We start from the raw sequence: 26,081 nt of genomic DNA on the forward strand, positions 1-26,081 counted from the left end.
ACATGAAGGACAGGCAACACTGCACATAAGATATGAGCGCACGATCTTACAGTCACTGAACCACATTTAGATCAAGAAGTGTGTTCAGAATGTTACTAGATCTAGTACATTCTATCGTGTTTTTCGTGTTTGGGTTGAGGCACTGACCTTCACCATTAGTTCGTGTTTTAATTTGTATTTTAGGTTGTCTAATACAATGTACTGATTTTACTGTAACATTGTGGAATCACTTCCTGATGTAAATGTGGCTCCGTGATTGGGCTACATTCAGACTTCAGTTTTTTAAATCCGGCGGGCTGCGGCGAAAAGTTGTCCAACCTGATCCGGTAGAAGCCGCAGCCCGCCGGATCATCTGTTTAGGCCGGAGACGGTGCAGGAGAGGGCGAGAGAGTCTTCGGGCATGCGCAGTGGAAAAAAACGGTCCGGCGCTGTCAAAAAAACGTTGCAGGGAACGTTTTTTGCAGACGCCGGACAGGCATTTTTTGCCGTATCCAGCAAAAGCCGGACACGCCGCATGGCCATCAGGCGCAATGCAGCGATAATGCTAGTCTATGGGGGAAAAAAGCTGGATCCGGTGGCAACCGGCGCCAGATCCGGCTTTTACATTTTTCGCTGCATCGCGCCTAAGGCTATGCGCACACATAGATTTTCTTCCTGCGGATTTCTTCCTTTTTTATTGCGGTTTTCCACCTGCGGATTTGTAGAATGGAGCAGGTGGAAAACTGCAGCAAAATCGCACAAAAGAAGTCACATGCTGCTTTTTTTGGACCGCACAAAAAACGCGCGGAAAAAACCGCAGCGTCTGCACAGCGGTTTTTTTTTCATTGATTTACATTGTACTGTAAGGCTATGTGCACATGATGCAGATTTGCTGCGGATCCGCACTGTGATTTTCAGTACAATGTAAATCAATGAAAAAAAAAAACGCTGTGCACACGCTGCGGTTTTTTCTGCACAGTTTTTGTGCAGTCCAAAAAAAGCAGCATGTGACTTCTTTTGTGCGGTTTTGCTGAAGTTTTCCACCTGCTCCATTCTACAAATCCACAGGTGGAAAACTGCACAAAAACCGCTGGAAAATAAAAGAAGAAATCCGCAGGAAAAATGCAGGTAATTTGACCTGCGGATTTCTTAAAATCTGCGCTGAAAAATCAGCGGGAAGAAAATCTACACAGCCTGTAGCACCATCAGTGTTCATGTTCTATCAGTCACTGCAGCAGCACTCCTGGTGATGTCATGGTCATGTGACGATGATCAGTCACGTGAGGGGAGGAGTAAAGCAGGGCATTTCCTGTGATGTCACGGAAGGGCCTCCAGTCACGCCCCTGTAGTTACCTGATCACATGACAGTGACGTCAGCACAGGTCCTGTCCCCTCCAGGAGGTGACATGCGCAGTGACCGCTCGGTGAGCCGCCGCTTCCTTTGTTTCCTCTATAATTCTGCTTTCCTCTCTCGGTTTCTTATCCCGCAGTTGTCCTGGATGGTGAACAGCATGTGGGGGGCGGCCTGATGCCTGGAATGGACTCTGTGGGGGGTTGTGCATATAATGTACTGGGGGGGGGCTGTGTATATAATATACTGGGTGGGCTGTGTATATAATACACTGGGGGGGCTGTGTATATAATACACTGGGGGTGGGCTGTGTATATAATATACTGGGGGGCTGTGTATATAATATACTGGGGGGGGGCTGTGTATATAATATACTGGGGGGGGCTGTGTATATAATATACTGGGGGGGGGCTGTGTATATAATATACTGGGGGGGCTGTGTATATAATATACTGGGGGGGGCTGTGTATATAATATACTGGGGGGGCTGTGTATATAATACACTGGGGGTGGGCTGTGTATATAATATACTGGGGGGCTGTGTATATAATATACTGGGGGGGGGCTGTGTATATAATATACTGGGGGGGGGCTGTGTATATAATATACTGGGGGGGGCTGTGTATATAATATACTGGGGGGGGGCTGTGTATATAATATACTGGGGGGGGCTGTGTATATAATATACAGGGGGTGGCTGTGTATATAATATACTGGGGGGGGCTGTGTATATAATATACTGGGGGGGGGGCTGTGTATATAATATACTGGGGGGGGCTGTGTATATAATATACTGGGGAGGGCTGTGTATATAATATACTGGGGGGGCTGTGTATATAATATACTGGGGGGGGGCTGTGTATATAATATACTGGGGGTGGGCTGTGTATATAATATACTGGGGGTGGGCTGTGTATATAATATACTGGGGGTGGGCTGTGTATATAATATACTGGGGGTGGGCTGTGTATATAATTTGGGGGGTTTTGTATATATTCTACTCGCGGGGACTGTGTATGTAATGTACTCGCGGGTGCTGTGTATGTAATATACTCGCGGGGGCTGTGTATATAATTTGGGGGGGTTTTGTATATATTCTACTCGCGGGGGCTGTGTATGTAATATACTCGCGGGGGCTGTGTATGTAATATATTCGCGGGGGCTGTGTATATAATATACTCGCTGGGGCTGTGTATGCAATATACTCGCGGAGGCTGTGTATGCAATATACTCGCGGAGGCTGTGTATGCAATATATTCGCGGGGGCTGTGTATGCAATATACTCGCTGGGGCTGTGTATGTAATATACTCGCGGAGGCTGTGTATATAATATACTGGGGGGGCTGTGTATGTAATATACTCGCGGGGGCTGTGTACAGTGGGGCAAAAAAGTATTTAGTCAGTCAGCAATAGTGCAAGTTCCACCACTTAAAAAGATGAGAGGCGTCTGTAATTTACATCATAGGTAGACCTCAACTATGGGAGACAAACTGAGAAAAAAAAATCCAGAAAATTACATTGTCTGTTTTTTTTTCATTTTATTTGCATATTATGGTGGAAAATAAGTATTTGGTCAGAAACAAGCGATCAAGATTTCTGGCTCTCACAGACCTGTAACTTCTTCTTTAAGAGTCTCCTCTTTCCTCCACTCATTACCTGTAGTAATGGCACCTGTTTAAACTTATCAGTATAAAAAGACACCTGTGCACACCCTCAAACAGTCTGACTCCAAACTCCACTATGGTGAAGACCAAAGAGCTGTCAAAGGACACCAGAAACAAAATTGTAGCCCTGCACCAGGCTGGGAAGACTGAATCTGCAATAGCCAACCAGCTTGGAGTGAAGAAATCAACTGTGGGAGCAATAATTAGAAAATGGAAGACATACAAGACCACTGATAATCTCCCTCGATCTGGTGCTCCACGCAAAATCCCACCCCGTGGGGTCAGAATGATCACAAGAACGGTGAGCAAAAATCCCAGAACCACGCGGGGGGACCTAGTGAATGAACTGCAGAGAGCTGGAACCAATGTAACAAGGCCTACCATAAGTAACACACTATGCCACCATGGACTCAGATCCTGCAGTGCCAGACGTGTCCCACTGCTTAAGCCTGTACATCACAAACCAAACAGAAAAAAGAGCGACAACAAGTCCCAAAATTATCATGAAATATCCATAAAAAGATTCTTTATTATAAAAAACACACAGATGAAATAGCGAATCACCACATTGTGAAAATTGGCTAAAAGCCCAAGACGCTGACACAAACTGCAGACATCTCAAGAGATCATAATAATAAATGAGATAACACAAATCGGTACTAACATATAAAGGCACTCTATAAACTCTCAGTATATGTACAATTGAACATACCTAGTTAAGCCAAACGGCTAATAGGGAGAGGAGATGAGGGCAGAGCATGTGCCAGCGTCACCCCGACACGCGTTTCGGAGCTCTATGCTCCTTCCTCAGGGGGGGTGTACATGTCCGGGCCCGTCTGAAGTTTGCTGGAGAGCATTTGGATGATCCAGAGGAGTTTTGGGAGAATGTCCTATGGTCTGATGAAACCAAACTGGAACTGTTTGGTAGAAACACAACTTGTCGTGTTTGGAGGAAAAAGAATACTGAGTTGCATCCATCAAATACCATACCTACTGTAAAGCATGGTGGTGGAAACATCATGCTTTGGGGTTGTTTCTCTGCAAAGGGGCCAGGACGACTGATCCGGGTACATGAAAGAATGAATGGGGCCATGTATCGTGAGATTTTGAGTGCAAACCTCCTTCCATCAGCAAGGGCATTGAAGATGAAACGTGGCTGGGTCTTTCAACATGACAATGATCCAAAGCACACCGCCAGGGCAACGAAGGAGTGGCTTCGTAAGAAGCATTTCAAGGTCCTGGAGTGGCCTAGCCAGTCTCCAGATCTCAACCCTATAGAAAACCTTTGGAGGGAGTTGAAAGTCCGTGTTGCCAAGCGAAAAGCCAAAAACATCACTGCTCTAGAGGAGATCTGCATGGAGGAATGGGCCAACATACCAACAACAGTGTGTGGCAACCTTGTGAAGACTTACAGAAAACGTTTGACCTCTGTCATTGCCAACAAAGGATATATCACAAAGTATTGAGATGAAATTTTGTTTCTGACCAAATACTTATTTTCCACCATAATATGCAAATAAAATGAAAAAAAAACAGACAATGTGATTTTCTGGATTTTTTTTTCTCAGTTTGTCTCCCATAGTTGAGGTCTACCTATGATGTAAATTACAGACGCCTCTCATCTTTTTAAGTGGTGGAACTTGCACTATTGCTGACTGACTAAATACTTTTTTGCCCCACTGTATGTAATATACTCGCGGGGGCTGTGTATGTAATATATTCCTGGGGGACTGTGAATATAGTATACTTGGAGGGTCTGGGCATATAATTGGGGGCCTGTGTATATAATATACTTGCGCGGGCTGTGTATGTAATTTTGGGGGCTTTGTATATAATTTGCAGGGCTTTGTATATAATTTGGGGGGAGTTGTATATATAATCTACTCGAGGGGACTTGAGACGCAGTAAATCACTGCTCAGCCGGCGCTATCCTCAGCAGTGATCTTTTTGTAGCTGATGAAGTATTTGTGTTACGGTAAATATTTATACTTTGATTATTTAGACAGTTAAATATACTTAAATATCTTTGATAATTTTGTATTTCAGTTTTAGCTTTATAACTGAAATTTATAGGGTTACCACGACAGAAGGAACGGTGAGGACCCTGTAGCGCAGCAATGAGAACAGTGGGGGATTGTTGTAAGAGAAGAGTTTTTGTTTTTAAGTGGAATTCCCCTTTAAGAGCATGTATACTAATGGTGTGCTGTCTTCTAATTTGGATTATACATGTTACAGAACCCCCCAGCACCCCGAATAGGAGATGCATGTATGATAGGTGCAATGTGAGATACATACCCCTAATGCAGCAACCGACCGGCTGCGACCCCTGGGCAGAGGTAAACGAGATATCCCACGGTAAATGATCGGGGGTCGCCGGCCACCTGCAGCTATTGTAATCTACGTCTGGCGTCTTAATTGGAGCCTGTTATCTACAGTACTGTCCCGCCAACATATTGATTGTCCTGTCCTCTGTATATATATTCAGAGACCGGTGAGTAAAATGTTATCACACTGGAAATACGTGGAGAAGCAGTGATCTTTTATATGTTCCCATGTTACAAAGCCTTTCGAGCCAGCGTCCTTCATTCAGAAGTGAGGAAAAGCAGAGTGGACCTCCTGAAACACGGGGTGGTAATGTACGAGGTATTACAGCACAGAAGACCCCGTTACACTGGTGTCAGAAGAGGGATATCTCGTTTACCTCTGCCCAGGGGTCGCAGCCGGTCGGTTGCTGCATTAGGGGTATGCATCTCACATTGTACCTTTCATACATGCATCTCCTATTCAGGATGCTGGGGGGTTCTGTAACAATACACAGTGGAGATAAATGGTAGAATGTGGTTAGAGGCTTCCTGCAGGGCAGATTGAGAGTGGAAACGGCGGAAGTTCTGGGTGGATTGCAGAATCACTTGCTGTAAGGCCTCAGTCAGAGATCTGTGATTTTTCTCCTAGGAATAAACCCGGACCTTTGTCCATCAGTGGTTTCTGTCTGATTTTTCATCAGTATTTTGTCCGTCTGGCAGTTTTTACCATCAGAATTTTATCAGTGATTTTTAACTGATGAAAAAGGAACAAAAACTGCAAAACTTCTATACATTACAATGTTAATCACAGACAGCGCGTGGATTGTACGCTCGTGCCATCCCTGTGCTGTCCATCAGTTTCCTTGACCTGTAGACTTGTATGTGTGAAATTAAGCCCTCACTCTCATCAATATCGGACACACATGGCGCAGTACCAACGTGAACAGACCCATAGACTATACAGTGACATGTAAAAGTTTGGGCACCCCTGGTCAAAATTACTGTTATTTTGAACAGTTAAGCAAGTTTAAGATGAAATGATCTCTAAAAGGCCTAAAGTTAAAGATCATATATTTCCTTTGTATTATAAGCAAACAAAATATAGAAATTGTCATTTTTTTTTTTTCATTTTAAAAATTACAAAAAGCTAAATGAACCTATGCAAAAGTTTGGGCACCCTTGGAGATATGTGCTCAGATAACTTTCACCAAGGTGTCAGACCTTAATTAGCCTGTTACGGTTATGGCTTGTTCACGATCATCATCATTAGGAATCTGGAGTTGTGGCGCATTTTTCCACTGTTCAGAGACACCTGCACAAATATGGCTTTCATAGAAGAGTCATCAGAAGAAAACCTCTCCTGCGTCCTCACCATAAAGCTCAGTGTGAGATGTATGCAAAAGAACATCTAAACAAGCCTGATGGATTTTGGAAATAAGTCCTTTGGAGTGATGAGGTTAAAATATGCTAATTATTCAAATTGTCTCTTCAGAGAGGAAGAGGACTAGAACTCTAGTGCCACCTATTGGAAGTAGCAATCCTAAAAGTCAATGTCGACCCTTTAACGAGCCTTGTTACATGACTTAGGATAAAAGCCAAGCCAGAATCTCAATTTGCAGACATTGTGTTTCGGGGTGCTGCCCCTCGTCAGTGCAAAGTGTGAGATCTGGTTTGGCTTTGTGAGAGGCGTCTGACTGATATCCAAGAAGTATCATTTCTCCTTGCGGAGAATGACATGCTAAGCATGCTGAGATGAGGAGACTTAAAGCCACAATACTCCTCTGGGAAATATGCTAATTATGCAAATTGTCTCTTCATAGAGGAAGAGGACTAGAACTCTAGTGCCACCTATTGGAAGTAGCGATCCTAAAAGTCAAAGTCGACCCTTTAACGAGCCTTGTTATATGACTTAGGTTAAAATAGAAAACTTTGGCCACAATGATCAAAGGTATGTGTGGAGAAAAAAGGGCACAGAATTTCAGGAAAAGAACACTCGCCAATCATTAAGCATGGAGGTGAATCAATCATGCTTTGGGGTTGTGTTACAGCCAATGGCATGGGGAACATTTCACGGGAAAAGGGAAGAATGGAGTCAATGAAATTTCAACAAATTCTTGATGCAAACATAACACCATCTGTAAAAAAGCTGAAGGTGAAAAGAGGAAGAGGATGGCTTCTACACATGGAAAAAACACACGTCACAATAGACGACCTCAAAAGATACAAGATGAAGTGTTATGATTGAGTCACCGTAGGAGGCAGACACAAAAATAGAAGCTACGTCCAGAAAACCAGAGAAGTTGGCAACTATCAGATTGCAGACCCCTGAACCTATCAACACAACTAGCAGTAGCCGTGGGGGTTTCCTACGATGCCCTAGACCCCTCGATCACAGCCTTAGCGCTAAATAGCCTAAAGACAGAAAAGGAAATCTAAACTGCCCCAGAACAGACCCCAAAGTAAAAGGCAGCCCCCAACATATAATGACGGTGAAGCAAGATGAAAAAACACACACAGATAGAAAGATAGGCTGAGCAAACGATGGGGCCCAAGCTAGCTAAACAGAACAGGAAAGGAAGGCTGCTGTCTGCAATCTGCCAAAACCCTATCAAAGACATAAGCCAACAAGCTGATATGAAAAAGACCCTGAAGCAGCTAGGCTTCAAAAACTAAATCAGCACTCAAGTATTTTCAGAAGACAGAGCTAAAGGAATTCAGCACACCCCAGCAGGGAATGGCAGAAATCCAGAAAAACAAAGCAAAACAAAGTCTAGCACAAATGCAAAAGGCCGAGCAGAAAACTTAGCTTTAGAGGAGCAGGAATTCAGACTGGTCTCCAAGGATCCCACAGAGAAATCACCCGCAGGGCAGAAGGGCGTTGGCAGCCTTTTATCCAGTCAGTAACGCCACTCAGCCAGTCATCATCATCAGTCTCAGGTGTTTGATAATCAGTCTCACTACCTTTCTTTGCCAGAAGAGGGAGTTCCTCGGGCCTCAGTAGTGAAGGGGAAAATGAACTCACAACAGTACCTCCCCCTTGAGGAGGGGTCACTGAACCCTCAACCACGCCACCAGGGCGATCAGGGTGAGCCCGATGAAAGGCAAGCACCAATCTTTTGGCATGAATATCAGAGGCAGAGACCCAGGAATTATCCTCCTGACCATAACCCTTCCACTTAACCAAATACTGGAGTCTCTGTCTAGCCAGACGGGAATCCAGTACTTTCTCTACCTCATATTCCATGTTACCCTCAACCAATACAGGGTCTGGAGGTGCCACTCCCGGAACAACAGGTTCAACAAACCTCTTCAACAAAGATTTATGAAACACATTATGGATTTTAAATGTGACAGGAAGAGCCAAACGAAAAGAGACCGGATTAATAATCTCCAAAATCTTGTAAGGTCCAATAAATCTAGGCTTAACCTTAGGAGAAGCCACCTTCATAGCAATATTTTTTGATGATAACCACACCATATCACCAACCTTAAACTGGGGACCAATGGTCCAATGTCGATTGGAAAACCGCTGGGCCTTTTCCTGGGAGAGAGATAACTTATCCACCACTTGGTCCCAGATCTGGTGCATTCTCTCCACCACAGTGTCAACACCTGGGCAGGCAGAGGGCTCCACCTGCCCTGAAGAAAATCGAGGATGAAACCCAAAGTTACAAAAAAAAGGTGACATCAAAGTGGCAGAACTAGCTCTATTATTTAAAGGAAATTCGGCCAAGGGCAAAAATGAAACCCAATCATCCTGATCAGCAGAAATAAAACATCTCAAATATGACTCCAAGGTCTGGTTTGTTCTCTCTGTCTGCCCATTGGTCTGAGGGTGAAAAGCAGAGGAGAAGGACAACTGAATTCCCAGCTTGGAACAGAAAGTTCTCCAAAATCTAGACACAAACTGCACTCCTCTGTCAGATACAATGTTCTCAGGAATCCCGTGCAAGCGAACCACCTGTTGTAAAAACAGGGGCACAAACTCAGAGGAAGACGGCAACTTAGGGAGTGGTACAAGATGAACCATCTTAGAGAACCTATCACAAATCACCCAAATAACAGTCATCCTTTGAGAGACAGGCATATCAGAGATGAAATCCATTGAAATATGGGTCCATGGCCTCTTGGGGACAGGCAAAGGCATCAACAACCCACTAGAGCGAGAACACGATTTAGACCGGGAGCACGTCCCACAGGACTGCACAAAATTCCTGACATCACGAGACAAGGAGGGCCACCAAAAAGACAGACTCACCAGATCTCTAGTACCAAAAATACCTGGATGACCAGCCAAAGCAGAGCAATGAACTTCAGACATCACTCTCTTCTTCCACTGGTCAGGAACATACAACTTTCCACTGGGACAACGCTCAGGTTTGTCCTCCTGGAACTCTTCCAGAGCACGTCTCAAATCGGGCGAGATGGCAGAAAGAACTACCCCTTCGCCTAAGATGGTAGCAGGCTTGGTCACCACAGGAGAATCAGCAAAGAAGCTCCTAGAGAGGGCGTCTGCCTTGACATTCTTGGTTCCAGGAAGAAAAGAGACCACAAAATCAAAATGTGTAAAAAAACAAGGCCCACCTAGCCTGTCTAGGGTTCAAGCGCTTAGCCGACTCTAGGTAAATCAAATTCTTGTGGTCAGTGAGGACCACGACTTGATGCTTAGCTCCCTCCAACCAATGTCTCCACTCCTCAAATGCCCATTTCATGGCTAACAGTTCCCGATTCCCCACATCATAGTTACGTTCAGATGGAGAGAACTTTCGAGAAAAGAAAGCACAGGGATTAATTTTAGATGTTACAGGATCCTTTTGGGACAAAACAGCTCCTGCACCAATCTCAGAAGCATCCACCTCTACCTGGAACGGAAGTGAGACATCAGGTTGCCGCAAAACCGGGGCGGAGGTGAATCTTCGCTTCAGCTCCTGAAAGGAAGAAACAGCCTCCGGAGACCAATTTAACACATCAGCACCCTTCTTAGTCAAATCAGTCAATGGCTTGGCAATACTAGAAAATTTTGCTATAAATTTCCGATGAAAATTAGCAAAACCCAAAAACTTCTGGAGGGCCTTCAAAGAAGTGGGCTGAACCCAATCGTAAATGGTCTGTACCTTGGCCGGGTCCATTTCAGTAGTTGACGGGGACAAAATAAATCCCAAAAAAGAAATCCTCTGTACTCCAAAAAGGCATTTAGATCCTTTGACATACAGGGAATTCTCCCTCAAGATCCGGAACACAGTCCGAATATGTTCCACATGAGAATCCCAATCCTTGGAGAAGATCAAAATATCATCCAGATAGATAATCAAAAATTTATCCACAAAATCTCGGAAAATATCGTTCATGAAGCACTGGAAGACAGAAGGGGCATTAGTGAGCCCAAAAGGCATCACCAGGTGCTCAAAATGTCCCTCCGGAGTATTAAACGCCGTCTTCCATTCATCCCCATGCTTAATGCGAATAAGATTATACGCCCCCTGAGGACAAGCTTGGTAAACCAGCAAGCACCTTTAACTCTGGAGAATAGATCAGAAATCAGGGGTAACGGATACTGATATTTAACAGTAATTTTGTTGAGGGCACGATAATCAATACAAGGTCTTAATGATCCATCCTTTTTGGCTACAAAAAAAAAACCGGCACCTAAGGGTGACGAGGATGGTCTAATATGACACTTCTCCAACGCCTCCTTAATATAGGATCGCATAGCCTCGTGCTCGGGTACAGATAGATTGAAGAGCCGACCCTTGGGAAATTTACACCCCGGGCTCAGTTCAATTGCACAGTCATAACTCCTATGAGGAGGCAGAGACGCAGACTCATTCTCACTAAATACATCATAAAAGTCCGCCAAATAATCAGGAACATCATGCGACTGAGGAGAGGTGGAAAACACCGGAGCCTCACTAAAGGCACACCGACAACCCCAACTCACCACAGACACAGATTTCCAATCCAAAACTGGATTATGAATTTGTAACCAGGGAAACCCCAGAACAATAGTATCATGCAGATTATGCAACACCAAAAATCTGCAATTTTCTTGATGGTCTGGGGCGACCCGCATTACCACCTGTGTCCAAAACTGAGGTTTATTTTTAGCTAAAGGAGTAGCATCAATCCCCCTCAAAGGGATAGGCGTCTGCAGAGGTGTCATCGGAAATCCACAACGTTTAGCAAAATCCAAGTCCATTAGGTTTAGGGCTGCTCCCGAATCCACAAAAGCCTTGGCGGAAAATGTGGACAGGGAGCAGATCAGAGTAATAGCCAGAAGAAACTTAGGTTGAACACCACCAACAGAAAACGTGTGTGCAAAGCGTTTCTCTCGTTTAGGACAGACAGAAATAATATGCGAGGCATCTCCACAGAAAAAACACAACTTATTACGCCTTCTGAACTCCTGACGCTCCTCTCTGGAAAAAACTCTATCACATTGCATAGGTTCAGACATTTGTTCAACAGGTGGCAACACCTCTCGTGCAGCTTTGCGTTCGCGCAAACGCCGATCAACCTGAATGGCTAATGACATAGAATCGTCAAGACCAGAGGGAACAGGAAATCCCACCATGGTATCTTTTACGGCTTCTGACAACCCCTTCCGAAAGAGAGCAGCCAAGGCATTATCATTCCAGGTAGTAAGTACTGCCCACTTTCGGAATTTTTGACAGTACAATTCTGCAGATTCACGACCCTGGTTCAATGCCAGCAGGGTCTTTTCAGCCTGATCAATGGCATTAGGTTCGTCATACAACAACCCCAAGGCCTGAAAAAATGCGTTCACATTAGTCAGAATAGGATCATCTGGTTTCAAAGAAAACGCCCAATCCTGGGGATCGCCACGCAGCAAAGAGATGACAATTTTAACCTGCTGCGCGGAGCTCCCTGACGAGTTAGGCTTCAAGGCAAAAAATAATTTACAATTATTTTTGAAATTCAAAAATTTAGACCGATCCCCAAAAAATACATCAGGTGTAGGAATCTTTGGTTCAGCAGCATGTGAATGAGCAAGGTAGGCGGAAATTCCCCGCACTTCCGCAGCGAGCTTCTCCACACGATCAGACAATTGCTTTATCTCCATTGAGAGAAAAAAAAATTCCCCCTACGGCCTCAGAGATATAGAGGAAAAAATATACACTTTTTTTTTTTTTTTTTTTTACAATTCTTTCCTGCTATTGAGTACCCTAGGATCTGCGGTATGGCGGGTGATTCTGTTATGATTGAGTCACCGTAGGAGGCAGACACAAAAATAGAAGCTACGTCCAGAAAACCAGAGAAGTTGGCAACTATCAGATTGCAGACCCCTGAACCTATCAACACAACTAGCAGTAGCCGTGGGGGGTTCCTACGATGCCCTAGACCCCTCGATCACAGCCGGAGCGCTAAATAGCCTAAAGACAGAAAAGGAAATCTAAACTGCCCCAGAGCAGACCCCAAAGTAAAAGGCAGCCCCCAACATATAATGACGGTGAAGCAAGATGAAAAAACACACACAGATAGAAAGATAGGCTGAGCAAACGATGGGGCCCAAGCTAGCTAAACAGAACAGGAAAGGAAGGTTGCTGTCTGCAATCTGCCAAAACCCTATCAAAGACATAAGCCAACAAGCTGATATGAAAAAGACCCTGAAGCAGCTAGGCTTCAAAAACTAAATCAGCACTCAGGTATTTTCAGAAGACAGAGCTAATGGAATTCAGCACACCCCAGCAGGGAATGGCAGAAATCCAGAAAAACAAAGCAAAACAAAGTCTAAGCACAAATGCAAAAGGCCGAGCAGAAAACTTAGCTTTAGAGGAGCAGGAATTCAGACTGGTCTCCAAGGATCCCACAGAGAAATCACCCGCAGGGCAGAAGGGCGTTGGCAGCCTTATATCCAGTCAGTAACTCCACTCAGCCAGTCATCATCATCAGACTCAGGTGTTTGATAATCAGGCTCACTACCTTTCTTTGCCAGAAGAGGGAGTTCCTCGGGCCTCAGTAGTGAAGGGAAAATGAACTCACAACAATGAAGGATTTACAATGGCCCTCACAGTCCCCTGATCTGAACATCATTGGAAATCTGTGGCTAGACCTCAAAATAGCAGAGGAAGCAAGATGCCCCAGGAATTTCACAGAACTGGAGGAATTGTCCAAGGAAGAACGGAGGAAAATCCCTCAAATAAGAATTGGAAGACTCCTGTCTGGCTACAAAAAGTGTTTACAAGCTGCGATTCTTCCAAAAGGGGGCCCTACTAGGTAGTAACCATGCAGGGTGCACAAACTTTTGCATTGACCTATTTTCCTTTTTGAAATTTAAAAGATGACTGACAATTTTTTTTGCCTAAAATACAAAGGAAATGTGTTATGAATGAGTCACCGAGGAGGAAAAAACAAAAAGCAAGCTAAGCCCAGAAAACGAGAGGTTGGTAACTAGCGGATTGCAGACCCCTGATCCTATACACACAACTAGCAGTAGCCGTGGAGCGTGCCTACGGTGGTCCTAGACGCCTCGTCACAGCCGGAGAACTAAATAAGCCTAAAGAAAGAAAGTGAAAATCTAAACTGCCCCAGAGCAGACCCCAAAGCAATAGACAGCCCCCAACATGTATTGTCGGTGAAACAAGATAAAAACACAAACACAAATAGAAAGGCTGAGTAAACGATGGGGCCCTCACTAACTAGAAAGGACAGGAAAGAAAAGCTGCTGTCTGCAATCACGCCAAAAACCCTGCCAAAAAAAGTTCCAACACGTCTGATAGAAAAAGGCCCTGAAGTCGCTAGACTTCAATTCCCTATATCAGCACTCAGGTATATTCTGAAGACAGAGCAAAAGAGATCAACTGATCAGAGACAAAATAGGGATTCAGCCCAGTCCTAGCCAGGGCTGGCTGAACACAAAAACTAAGTAAACCAGACGAAAACTCATATGAACAATAGCAGAGAAAACTTAGCTTTAAGAAGGCAGGAACCAAACTGGAAACCAGAAGCCACAGTCAGGAGAAATCACCAGCAAGAAACTAGGAAGTCGGCTGCCTTAAATCCAATCAGAAATTCCTGATGTCCAATCACAGTCCTCTTCCTCAGGTGGCCGGTCTCTGCCATTTAGATCAGCTTCATTACCTCCCTTCACCAACAGAGGGAGTCCAGATAGAGAACTCACTACTCCTCTGTCAGCACAGCCAGCTCCATAACCCTCACCAGAAGCCAGAGGCAAACCCGAAAATGAGCTCACAACAGAAATGTGTCATCTGTAACTTTAGGCCTCTTAGAGATCATTTCATGCCTAACTGTTCACATACTAAGAATGCCGAGGTGAGGAGACTTAAAGCATCTCGGCATGTTTAGCATGTCATTTTCCGCAAGGAGAAACAATACTTCTTGGATATGGGTCAGATGCCTCTCACACAGCCAAACCAGATCTCACTCTTTGCACTGATGATGGGCAGTATCCCGAAACACAGTGTCTGCAAATTGAGATTCTGGTTTGGCTTTTATTCTAAGTCATGTGACAAGGCTCATTAAAGGGTCGACATTAACTTTTAGGAATGCTACTTCCTATAGGTGGCACTACTAAAGTTCTAGTCCTCTTCCTCTCTGAAGAGACAATTAACTGTTCACAGTAGCAGTAATTGTGACCAGGGGTGCACAAAACCTTTACATGCCACTGAAATGGGTGCATGTTCTCTAACCATGAGAATAACAATGCTTATATGATTCCGGACTTCTGAATACGGCCTTAAGGAGAGAATGAGATTGACAGATGCCTGGAAGATTACAGACTTTACAAAGTAACACATAGTTCACCAGTTACAGGAGGAGTGAGGGTCCTGCTGCAGTTCACCAGTTACAGGAGGAGTGAGGGTCCTGCTGCTCGCAAGCTACAATCTATAAGGAAATGTGGGAAGGGGGACACAAAAGGCAAATGGTAAAAATTGATTATACAGTACAGATACAAAGTGCTATTGTGTGCATTTGCATTTAAGGGAGAGCAGGGAATAGTTAATTAGTGAGGTCAGGTGAAAGGCCGGTCTAAAGAGATGTGTTTTTAGAGCAGGCTTAAAACTGGATACTGGCAATTAACCGAATTTGTCCTTGGTAGTGGATTCCAGAAAACAGGGACAGCACGAGAGAAGCCATGAAGACCGAAGTGGGAAGTTTGGATAATGGAGGATGTTAGTCTTAGGTCATTAATGGTGCAAAGAGGTTGTGTAGGGTAATACTGATGAGGGAGGAGATGTAGGGCAGTGCAGAACCGTAAAGAGCTTTGTGGGTGAGAAAGATAAGTTTATATTGAATTCTGTAGCAGGACGTTGGAGTTGGTGTCCATTTTGGTGGAATTGGAGTCAGTATAAAATGGAGCAACTCGGACTCCTAAAATATATAATTGGGTACAGTAGTACAATGCAGGATGTGCTGAAGAATTTGGGAAAGTTATGAAATGTCCTATAAAAGTCTGTCCTGTTCCTGATATAAGGATCTCGGCTTTTAGTTGATGAATCTGTGCTGCACTTTATGTATGTGATCGGTAGTGAGGCAGGGCTGGTGTGGAGTCGGAGTTGAGGAGTCGGAGGTTTGGCTTACTGACTCCACAGCCCTGCTCTGTAGCGGATGGGCAACCAGTACAACGACTGTCACAGGGTTGGGGCATCGGTGTAGCTGCTGGACAGGAATATGATCCTGGCTGCTGCCTTAAGGACGGATTGGAGAGGGGAGAGTTTAGTAAGAGGGAGACCAATCAGTACAGAGTTGCAATAGTCCAGATGAGAGTCGCAAATGCATAAGAGCGACAGTAAGAGATCTTGCTGAATCCAAGGTGAGAAAAGGAGGCAAATAATATGTAAAGACAAGCAAACTTGCTGGTGAGCTTTAAATTGAATTAGATAACCTTACAGCGTTTGGGAACAGACACAAGAAAATGTTCATATCATAAATTAAATGTTGCAAAGGGAGAAGAGATATTCAGGTTTTACAAGGGTAAATAGCAGGGAAAATGAACACATACCAGTATGAAGAGAAGAGTGTCAGATTTCTGCCATATTTAACGGCTGCGCACTTAGACTAATCTGCAGCGGTGCTGAGCAGTGTGTATCCTGTGGAATACTTCATTCACTATAGTGGGAGTCGGACAACGAATACGGAATATAATCCGCAATGTGGTATATATGTCACCTGCTTTGTATACGGTGTGTAGTCCTGTGTAACTCCCAATTCATGAGACCCTGAACTTCATGTAAGATTTCCTTCCAAATGTGATTTTTGCGCTCAGTTCTTGTTTCCTCTATTTCTTGATGTACAGAAATCTCACAGGTAAAATTTTACTTTGAAAGACGATGATCCATTCTGTTAGTGACCCCCCGAGGATGGAGCAGGACAGAGACCACATGGCGGCTCGGATATTAGACCTCACCCTGGAGATAATCTACTGGATCACTGGAGAGGTGAGAGCTTCACATCACATCACTCTGATCTCTAGGAATAAAGCAGGGAAATGACGGGAAAGGTGAAGGATTCTTGGCCTCTGTGTAGTGATCGGCGTCTCCCCATACACAGGATCACACAGTAGTGAAGACGGCGTCTGGTGTGTGTGTGACCCCCCGTGTGTCAGGAGGGCGGAGCAGGACCCCGAGTGACATCACCGAGCCTCCACCTCATTCACTGATACATGAGCAGAAGATCCTAGAACTGACCAATAGGATCACTGAGCTGCTGAGCGGAGAGGTGAGCGCTGCCGGGAATGCTGGGACATTATACAATAACGCCGGGGGAGGGGTCTGCTAATGACGGGTCATTGTGTGTGTCAGGTTCCTATAAGGTGTCAGGATGTCACCGTCTATTTCTCCATGGAGGAGTGGGAGTATATAGAAGGTCACAAAGATCTGTACAAGGACGCCATGATGGAGGATCACCGGTCCATCACATCTCCGGGTAAGAGGAGACCTTCCTGGGGTGTAGAGAACAGGTCTGAGAGTCGTCTAGATTCCCCATCATCTGCTCATCACATGTAGACAATGTATTCAGTCACTGCGGTTATCTCCTATAGATGGATCCAGTCCGAGAAATCCCCCGGAGAGATGTCCCAGTCCTCTAGATTCCCAGGATCGGCCAGAGAAGGAGGAAAATGTCCCCTGGGATCATCAGGTAGATGAGATTTCTACAAATCCTCTATAGATTCATGTAATGAGGCTTTTACTTATCTCCACGGCATATACAGTCATGGCCAAAAGTTTTGAGAATGACACAAATATAAATTTTTACAAAGTCTACTGCTTCATTTTTTCTAATGGCAATTTGCATATACTCCAGAATGTTATAAAGAGTGATCAGCTTAACAGCAATTACTTGCAAAGTCAATATTTGCCTAGAAAATGAACTTTATCCCCCAAAACACATTTCAACATCATTGCAGCCCTGCCTTAAAAGGACCAGCTAACATCGTTTCAGTGATTGCTCCATTAATACAGGTGTGGGTGTTGATGAGGACAGGGCTGGAGATCAATCTGTCATGATTAAGTAAGAATGACACCACTGGACACTTTAAAAGGAGGCTGGTGCTTGGCATCATTGTTTCTCTTCTGTTAACCATGGTTATCTCTAAAGAAACACGTGCAGTCATCATTGCACTGCACAAAAATGGCCTAACAGGGAAGAGTATCGCAACTAAAAAGATTGCACCTCAGTCAACAATCTATCGCATCATCAAGAACTTCAAGGAGAGAGGTTCCCTTGTTGCCAAAAAGGCTCCAGGGCGCCCAAGAAAGACCAGCAAGCGCCAGGACCGTCTCTTAAAAGTGTTTCAGCTGCGGGATCGGGCTACCAGCAGTGCAGAGCTTGCTCAGGAATGGCAGCAGGCAGGTGTGAATGCATCTTCACACACTGTGAGGCGGAGACTCTTGGAGCAAGGCCTGTTCTCAAGGAGGGCAGCAAAGAAGCCACTTCTCTCCAGGAAAAACATCATGGACAGACTGATATTCTGCAAGAGGTACAGGGAGTGGACTGCTGAGGACTGGGGTAAAGTCATTTTCTCTGATGAATCCCCTTTTCGATTGTTTGGGACATCTGGAAAACGGCTTATTCGGAGAAGACCAGGTGAGCGCTACCACCAGTCTTGTCTCATGCCAACTGTCAAGCATCCTGAAACCATTCATGTGTGGGATGCTTCTCAGCCAAGGGAATGGGCTCTCTCTCAGTCTTGCCTAAAAACACAGCCATGAATAAAGAATGGTACCAGAATGTCCTCCAAGAGCAACTTCTCCCAACCGTCCAAGAGCAGTTTGGCGATCAACAATGCCTTTTTCAACATGATGGAGCACCTTGCCATAAAGCAAAGGTGATAACTAAATGGCTCAGGGAACAAAACATAGAGATTTTGGGACCATGGCCTGGAAACTCCCCAGATCTTAATCCCATTGAGAACTTGTGGTCAATCATCAAGAGACGGGTGGACAAACAAAAACCTTCAAATTCAGACAAAATAAAAGCATCGATTTTGCAAGAATGGACTGCTATCAGTCAGGATTTGATCCAGAAGTTGATTGAGAGCATGCCAGGGAGAATTGCTGAGGTCCTGAAGAAGAAGGGTCAACACTGCAAATATTGACTTGCTGCATTAACTCATTCTGTCAATATAACCTTTTGCTACTCATAATATGATTGCAATTATATTTCTGTATGTGATAAAAACATCTGACAAACACACATAAAAACCAGAGGCCAGCAGATCATGTGAAAATATAATATTTGTGTCATTCTCAAAACTTTTGGCCATGACTGTATACTTGGAAGTCCAAAAAACAATAAAAACTCCTTTCTAATATTCTGTAAATGCCCATTCTGTTTCTGATCCATGAAGGCACAGACTCCACAAGACTTAGAGGCCGATGGCGTTGGCGCTGGTCCACCAGTTGTTTGACCACATTGGATAGGTTTTAACCACTGTATACCGGGAACCCCCCTCCAGACTTGGAGATTTAGAGATTCTCTGCCCCAGACATCCAGTCTTCACAGTTCGTCCCATGTTGAAACCTTTCAGGTCCTTACAGTTTTACAGTTGTCCATTTTTAGTGCGTCCCAGATAAAAAAAAGTATAAGAACGGACTGCTCTCTCACTTCCTGATATATCCCACTGCTATCAAGAGCCCTTGTCACAAGCTATTCTACGTTATTCCCGCCATTGATGAGCGGTGGTGACCTTGTGGCTGATCGGTTTGTGCCGTTTGGTCTGTCTATTGTTGGTTGTGGTCGCTACAAATGTTTTCTGCTTTTCTATAAGCTTGTGTTAGACTGTTTGTAAATTGAGACTCAATGTGGATAAATGTAAAGTTCTGGAATGTAAATAATAACTGCAAAAGTCCAAACGATAGCCGGCGCTCCCATCTTCTTAACAACTACTGGATCAATAAAGCAATTCTTTTAAGTCAGAAAAGAAATATCCGTTGCCTGGGAGCACAGTCGATATTTCTTTTCTGCCTTTTTAATTTCGGTGCCTTTTTCTACTACTGGATCGATAAAACAATGAGTGCCGGTTATCATTTGGACTGTTGCTCTTGCTGGAGTACTTTGCTGTGCACCGGACAGGTGAGCTGATTGCTCCTTTTTCACATTGATATCTGCACTTTAGTGTTACGATCGCATAACGTGACCATTCCAACGTCAAGTATCCGCCACCGTGTTGCGATGACTTTGGTACTGATGGGTTGCCAGTAGTGATGAGCGAGCGTGCTCGGGTGTTATCGGAGTATGTTGGGCATGCTCGAATAATATGTTTGAGTCCCCGCAGCCGCATGTTTGTTTAGCAATCCCCGCACGTGTTGCGGTCGTCTGACAGCCGCAAGGACTCGAACATGTTATTTGAGCACGTCGGAGACACTCGGATAACACGTCATCACTAGCTGAGTCTATTGAAGGCTCTCGTCATCACCATTTATAGGAGATTGCCATTTCTACTTTATACTGTAGTATTGCAGTATATAGTATGAGAGATCAAGGGTCAAGAGATCTAGGGAGACTGAAAAATAAAGTGAAAATTATAAAAAAAAATATATATTTTTTTTTACAAAAACTCGTAAAAGTTTGAATTACCCTCGTTTACTTAATTCTAAAAGAAACCTATTTAGTATCGCTGGGTCCTTTAAATGATCAGTCTCTGAAAATATACGACTAACCCATATAGTAAACACCATAGAGAGGAAACATTTCAGACTCCATAATTGCCGTTTTTCGGTCACTGCTGCACCTCCCACATAAAATGTAAAAAAAAAGCAATTAAAACGTTGTACCCGAAAATGCTGCTTATAAGAAAGTCATGCATACTGGTCCATAGATGGTCCATAGATGGAAAAAAAAAGTGACAGGTCTGAGTTTCTGGCAATGCAAACAAACATTTTCTAGCGTTCTGAATTTTTTTTGTAATTACTAAAATGTATATAATAAAACATACACAAGATGGGAATCTGCCTGATCCTACTGACCTGAATATTCAGGTTCCCAAGTTATTTTTACCATACAATAAATGATATAAAAACAAAGCAATGAAGGAGTTGTATTTTTTTTTTTTCACAATTTTATTCCACTTGTATTTTTTTTTCTTGTTTTTCAGTATATTATATTGTAGACTGAATAGCGTCATTCATGTCTTTTTAACGATTTTTGACCTTCATCTGGATAGATGATAAACTAGGGTAAACTGTCTTTAACGTGGGATTCTTGCAGGAAAGTTCGGGTGGAACGTCGAGTGGATTTGAAAACGTCTCATCAGTGTCATTGAGTGGTAAGAGACACTCTTAAATCTTGTTTCGCTCGTGGGAAAGTTGGCGAACAATGTCTTCTTCGTGATTGTTGTTTTTACCATTCTCATTCTTTCTCTTTTCCAAGATTATTAGGGTGAAGAAAGGCCTTATGGGGGGGGGTGTGGCGTATAAATGGGGGCGTGGTCTGGAAGTGGGTGTGGTCTGTAAAATTGGGTGTGGCATGTAAACGGAGTGTGGTCGGTCCGCCACCATCTCTACCGGAGATTGTACTGTGGGACCTCTCCATGTCTCATTTTCCTCTATGTCCTTTGTACTTTGTTTACTGCTTGTTGTTGTCTCAGATTTAGTAAAGTTTCATTAGTGTCTTTAGAAAAATATCCAATTTTTGTTTCTTTCTCCAGATGAACATGGGATAGGAGACTTCAATGCGCATCACAATATGTCTCTCTGTTATGAAGTAGAGGAAAACAATATCATAGAAGCCAAATTAATCACCGATGATGAACCTGCCGTCATTCAGTGCATTAATTTTTCCTCCGATATCTCCGATCACTGGATACCTTCATCTGATCAGTCGCCGACCAAGGTCGAAACTGGAAATATATGGAAATATTTTAAAAATAAATCTAATCGTACTTTGCCTGACAAATCTGTGACAGACGCCCAGCCGTTTTTATGTTCAGAATGTGGGAAATGTTTCGCCAAAGAAATTCAACTTAAGAGACATCAGAGGACTCACACCGGTCAGACGCCGTATTCATGTTCTCAGTGTGGGAAGTATTTTAGCCAGAAATCGCATCTTGTGGACCACCTAAGAATCCACACTGGAGAGAAACCATTTTCATGTTTAGAATGTGGGAAATGTTTTAACCATAAGAAAAATTGGTTAAGTCATCAGAGAACTCACACGGGGGAGAAGCCGCACCCATGTACTGAATGTGGGAAAAGTTTTAGTCGGAGATCATATCTTATGACTCATCTAAAAATCCACGCGGGGGAGAAGCCGTTCGCTTGTTCAGAATGTGGGAAATGTTTCAGTAATAAATCGCATGTTTTGGAACATCTGAGGACTCACACAGGGGAGAAGCCGTATTCGTGTTCCGAATGTGGGAAATGTTTCGCCCACAAATCCAATTTCGAAAGACATAAGAAAACTCATTTTAATGTTCAAATTGTTTTATAAAATGTTTCCGAGGTGAAGCTGCTGTCTATATATGCCTTCTAATATACAACATAACCCCTTCAGGTCTGATGTTTTAAAAGAATGGCACAGTTTGAAGTCTCACTAGAGCGGGACACTAGTGCTAGAGTAGGAGTTCATTTTCGACCTCTCTAGTTGAACACCGCGGTCTCCTACTTATTTTGAAACATCTGTCCCTAAATGTCCTCGTTTGTAGCTTAGCATGGAATTACATTTACAGAGACGAGCTACCATACCATAGTATGACCAGGTCCAGGAGCCAGTCTGTACTCGTGTGCCTCCCTTTGTCGATTTCTTCACTATTCTAAATAAATAAGAAATGGTAACTTTTGGCCTTTAGTTTCTGACTCCTAAAGTTGGTGGGTTTGTGAACTCCCTGATATTCAGTTTGCAGAGTAGATAGTGTGAAGGTATTTTTGAGGCATGGTGGTCAGTGAGTGGCTGAGGGGATATTTCTAGACATTTTCAACGTATGGAGATGGGCCCAGAAGCAATGAACAATATTAAAAAAAAAAATGATCAAAATATTGGTTTAGTGAAAAAGGAAGCGTCTCATCATTTGCTTTTTTATTTTAAGTCACTGTTCATTTTTTATACTGTCGGTTTTTTTTTTTGTTTAGTGCAGGGGTGGGGAACCTTTTTCCCGTCCATTTGGGTATTTATGCTATCCTTCGGGGGCCGTACATTCCGCGCCAACTCCTCCCATAAGGAACGCTCTGAAGCTGGCACTGGTGTCAGGACATAATGTTTCATTGCGTGAACCTCAGCATTCAGTAGTGAACATCGCGTGCGCGAGCTCACAAAGCAAGAAGAAATGAAAGGGCTGACGGCCGTCAGACACAGCAGCTTAGTCCACGGGAATCTGCACAGGGGCCGCAGAATAGGTTAGTAAGGGCCATAAATAGCCCCTACGGTCCTCAGGGTTCCCCATCCCTGGTTTAGTGAATCATTTGCTTTTTTAGTCACTTTTCTTTTTTTTTTTTTTTTTGTCTTGATGTTTTCGCGCCATGATTTTTCAAAATGGAGCAGGTTGGTACATGAATTTGTAAAAAGTGGTAATTGATGAATCAGCCGAAAATATCTCAAGCCCACAATCCACACAACCAATGATGGATGTAGAAAATAAAATAGACTTTAAAAAAAATCTTCAATGAAAAGAAACACAAGGCGCAAATGAGAAACTGGTGACAAGCAACAAAAAATTAGACAAAAGTGTAAACGTGACAGTGAATCAGTCCCTAAATATTTTCACAGACAGCGCCACTGGAGAAACACTTGTATACATTTCACGAGTACGGAAATCCTCCACCAGTGGATATAGTCTGCTGTGAGGACACGGCAGGTTCAGGAGGGAAGGAACGGCGTGTAGTAAGGATGCCAAATTCTTCCTTTAGAAAATGTACACCCCATTACATGTTTAATAATACCAATAACTGTCCGTATATCTGTAACAAACCTTTAGACTTTTACACATATAGCAATAAATAAATAAACAGGAGTGTTAATCAGGTTAACTCCCATATAAAGCAGTAATTTGAGCATAATTGGTGTAGGAAGTCCTGTTATAACCGATATAGGTGAGATAGAATGACATACACCGTTACACGTGCCTATAACTTAGGTAAACACGTAACTTTCTATGGACCTACAGAGGTGATATAAAATCCTAATAACTTCCCCAATGATAAAGATGTTCAATACGTGTACAAGTGCGGCTCACCAAGAAGAAAATATCCCACGCCCCAACGTACGTTTCGCCTGTCTTTGTCAGGAGTTGTGATATTACCTGTAAATACCCAGTACACGGAGAAACATCGTGGTTACGTTCAAGATATAAGTACATGCTCCATCCATGACCCTCTTGCCAGAACACTTAAGTTGCTGGATCATGCTGCGCATGCGTATGGCCATCAAACTAGTGAATAGCAGACATGCCAAATATTGACGCGCCGAGGGGAAAAAATATAAGGCTGCTCATGCGCAGAAACCCAAAAACCATATCTGAGACTAAACAGAAGCAGATGTTGTATCACAGATAATACCATAACTATCTGGGCAGCCCAACTACCAATATAACATTATTAAAAAAAGATCTTGTTGGGCATTACACCAAGAAAGATAAACCAAGAAAAGCTCTACAGCTAATAAAAAAATTAACATAAATAGTTGTTCGACATCCTCGATGAGGAAATGTGCAAGAAGAAAGGGATGTAGGCCAAATTCCAATATTGTGTGAACTTTGTGGTAGAAAAGTTATCAAGTAGTATAAACTTAGACTAGACTGAAGAAGAGCCAGATTTCTGATCCTACATGAGACAAGCCGATGAATCTGATGAGTTTTAAGGCTGTCCAGTCTAAGTCTGCACTATGTGAGCGTAAACGAGCGTTAGTAAATTTCGCCATTTTGTTTTATGACTGACATTACCGAAACGCTCCAATATGGATGGCGATGAAAGAACACCTCTAAATAAAATGGAGAAATAAGGGGAATGTCATGTGTCACCTGGTAAGGTGGATCCTCAAAGCCCTTTGGTCCGGACAGATGAAGTTGGAGCAGTCGGGGAATCTAGATAGAACAATGGAGGCTGTTGTGACAGAATGAGGGGGAATCAAGGGAGCAAATGAAGCAGAGCAGTGAGAAAATGGCAACAGGTGCGGCCGAGTTGTGGAATACAAGACTGAGCAGGGAATCAACCGTTGACTATATAATATGGACAATAGTGGAGCTTATTACATGGTAATGCAGGATGAAATGAAGCCGTAGGTCAATTGTGGTCAACCTTTCACGTATACGTTATCGCTAGACGATTTATGACTCATAATGCCCTTTATTATAAGACAAGCATCCAACCATTTTTTAGAATCGGACATTGTGCCTGTTGATACTACTTATTGCAGTCGGGCATTGCACGGTCTGACTGTTATTAGGGCTCAGACGTCTGCGGATCTTGGTCTGATAATGGACCACAAAACACGGACTGGCCACAGGTCTTCCGAGCATGACAGCCGCATATATTTCTACAAGCTTGTCTACGCAATGTTGCGGCTGCCAAAAATCTCTAATTCTGGAGTTTTTTTTATTTTATTTTTTTATCTCATTATGCCATTTACCGATCTGATTAACCCCTTAACCCCCAAGGTTGTTTTGCACGTTAACTCCCGGGTCAATTTTTACAATTCTGACCACTGTCCCTTTATGAGGTTATAACTCTGAAACGCTTCCATGGATCCCGGTGATTCTGACACTGTTTTCTCGTGACATATTGTACTTCATGTTAGTGGTAAAATTTCATTCAAATAATTTGCATTTATTTGTGAAAAAAATGGAAATTTGGCGAAAATTTTTAAAATTTCGCAATTTTCCAACTTTGAATTTTTATGCCCTTAAATCACAGAGATACGGCACACAAAAAACTTGATAAGTAACATTTCCCACATGTTTACTTTACATCAGCACAATTTTGGAACCAAATTTTTTTTTTGTTAGGAAGTTATAAGGGTTAAAAGTTGACCAGCGACTTCTCATTTTTGCAACACCATTTTATTTTTACGGACCACATCACATTTGAAGCCACTTTGAGGGGTCTATGTGATAGAAAATACCCAAAAGTGACACCATTCTAAAAACTGCACCCCTTAAGGTGCTCAAAACCACATTCAAGAAGTTTATTAACCCTTTAGGTGCATCACAGGAATTTTTTTTGAATATTTAAAAAAAAAAATGAACATTTAACTTTTTTTCACAAAAAAGAAAATTCAGGTTCAATTTTTTTTATTTTACCAAGGGTAACAGGAGAAATTGGACTGGAAAAGTTATTGTGCAATTTGTCCTGAGTACGCTGACACCTGATATGTGGG

The 26,081-nt window shown here is 43.3% G+C and overlaps 1 protein-coding gene across 3 annotated transcripts; it reads left to right on the top strand.

Moving 5' to 3' along the window:
- The first annotated feature begins 1,252 nt into the window (after positions 1 to 1,252).
- On the top strand, positions 1,253 to 22,549 carry LOC141060048 (gastrula zinc finger protein XlCGF66.1-like). Of its 3 annotated transcripts, none has more exons than XM_073556307.1 (7): positions 1,253 to 1,403; positions 16,573 to 16,714; positions 16,827 to 16,994; positions 17,078 to 17,201; positions 17,317 to 17,414; positions 20,985 to 21,042; positions 21,424 to 22,549. In XM_073556307.1, the coding sequence occupies exons 2-7, from the start codon at positions 16,607 to 16,609 to the stop codon at positions 22,203 to 22,205; spliced, it is 1,338 nt and encodes a 445-aa protein (XP_073412408.1). In that variant the 5' UTR covers positions 1,253 to 1,403; positions 16,573 to 16,606; the 3' UTR covers positions 22,206 to 22,549. The 3 variants fall into 3 exon arrangements, with proteins under 3 accessions (XP_073412408.1, XP_073412407.1, XP_073412409.1); XM_073556306.1 differs by having other exon boundaries at positions 1,270 to 1,403; positions 16,604 to 16,714; XM_073556308.1 differs by lacking the exon at positions 1,253 to 1,403 and adding an exon at positions 4,716 to 4,969.
- The last annotated feature ends 3,532 nt before the right edge of the window (positions 22,550 to 26,081 follow it).

Source organism: Dendrobates tinctorius, unplaced genomic scaffold, assembly GCF_039654945.1.
Source record: "Dendrobates tinctorius isolate UK_male_01 unplaced genomic scaffold, ASM3965494v1 ptg000232l, whole genome shotgun sequence".
Classification (NCBI taxonomy): domain Eukaryota; kingdom Metazoa; phylum Chordata; class Amphibia; order Anura; family Dendrobatidae; genus Dendrobates; species Dendrobates tinctorius.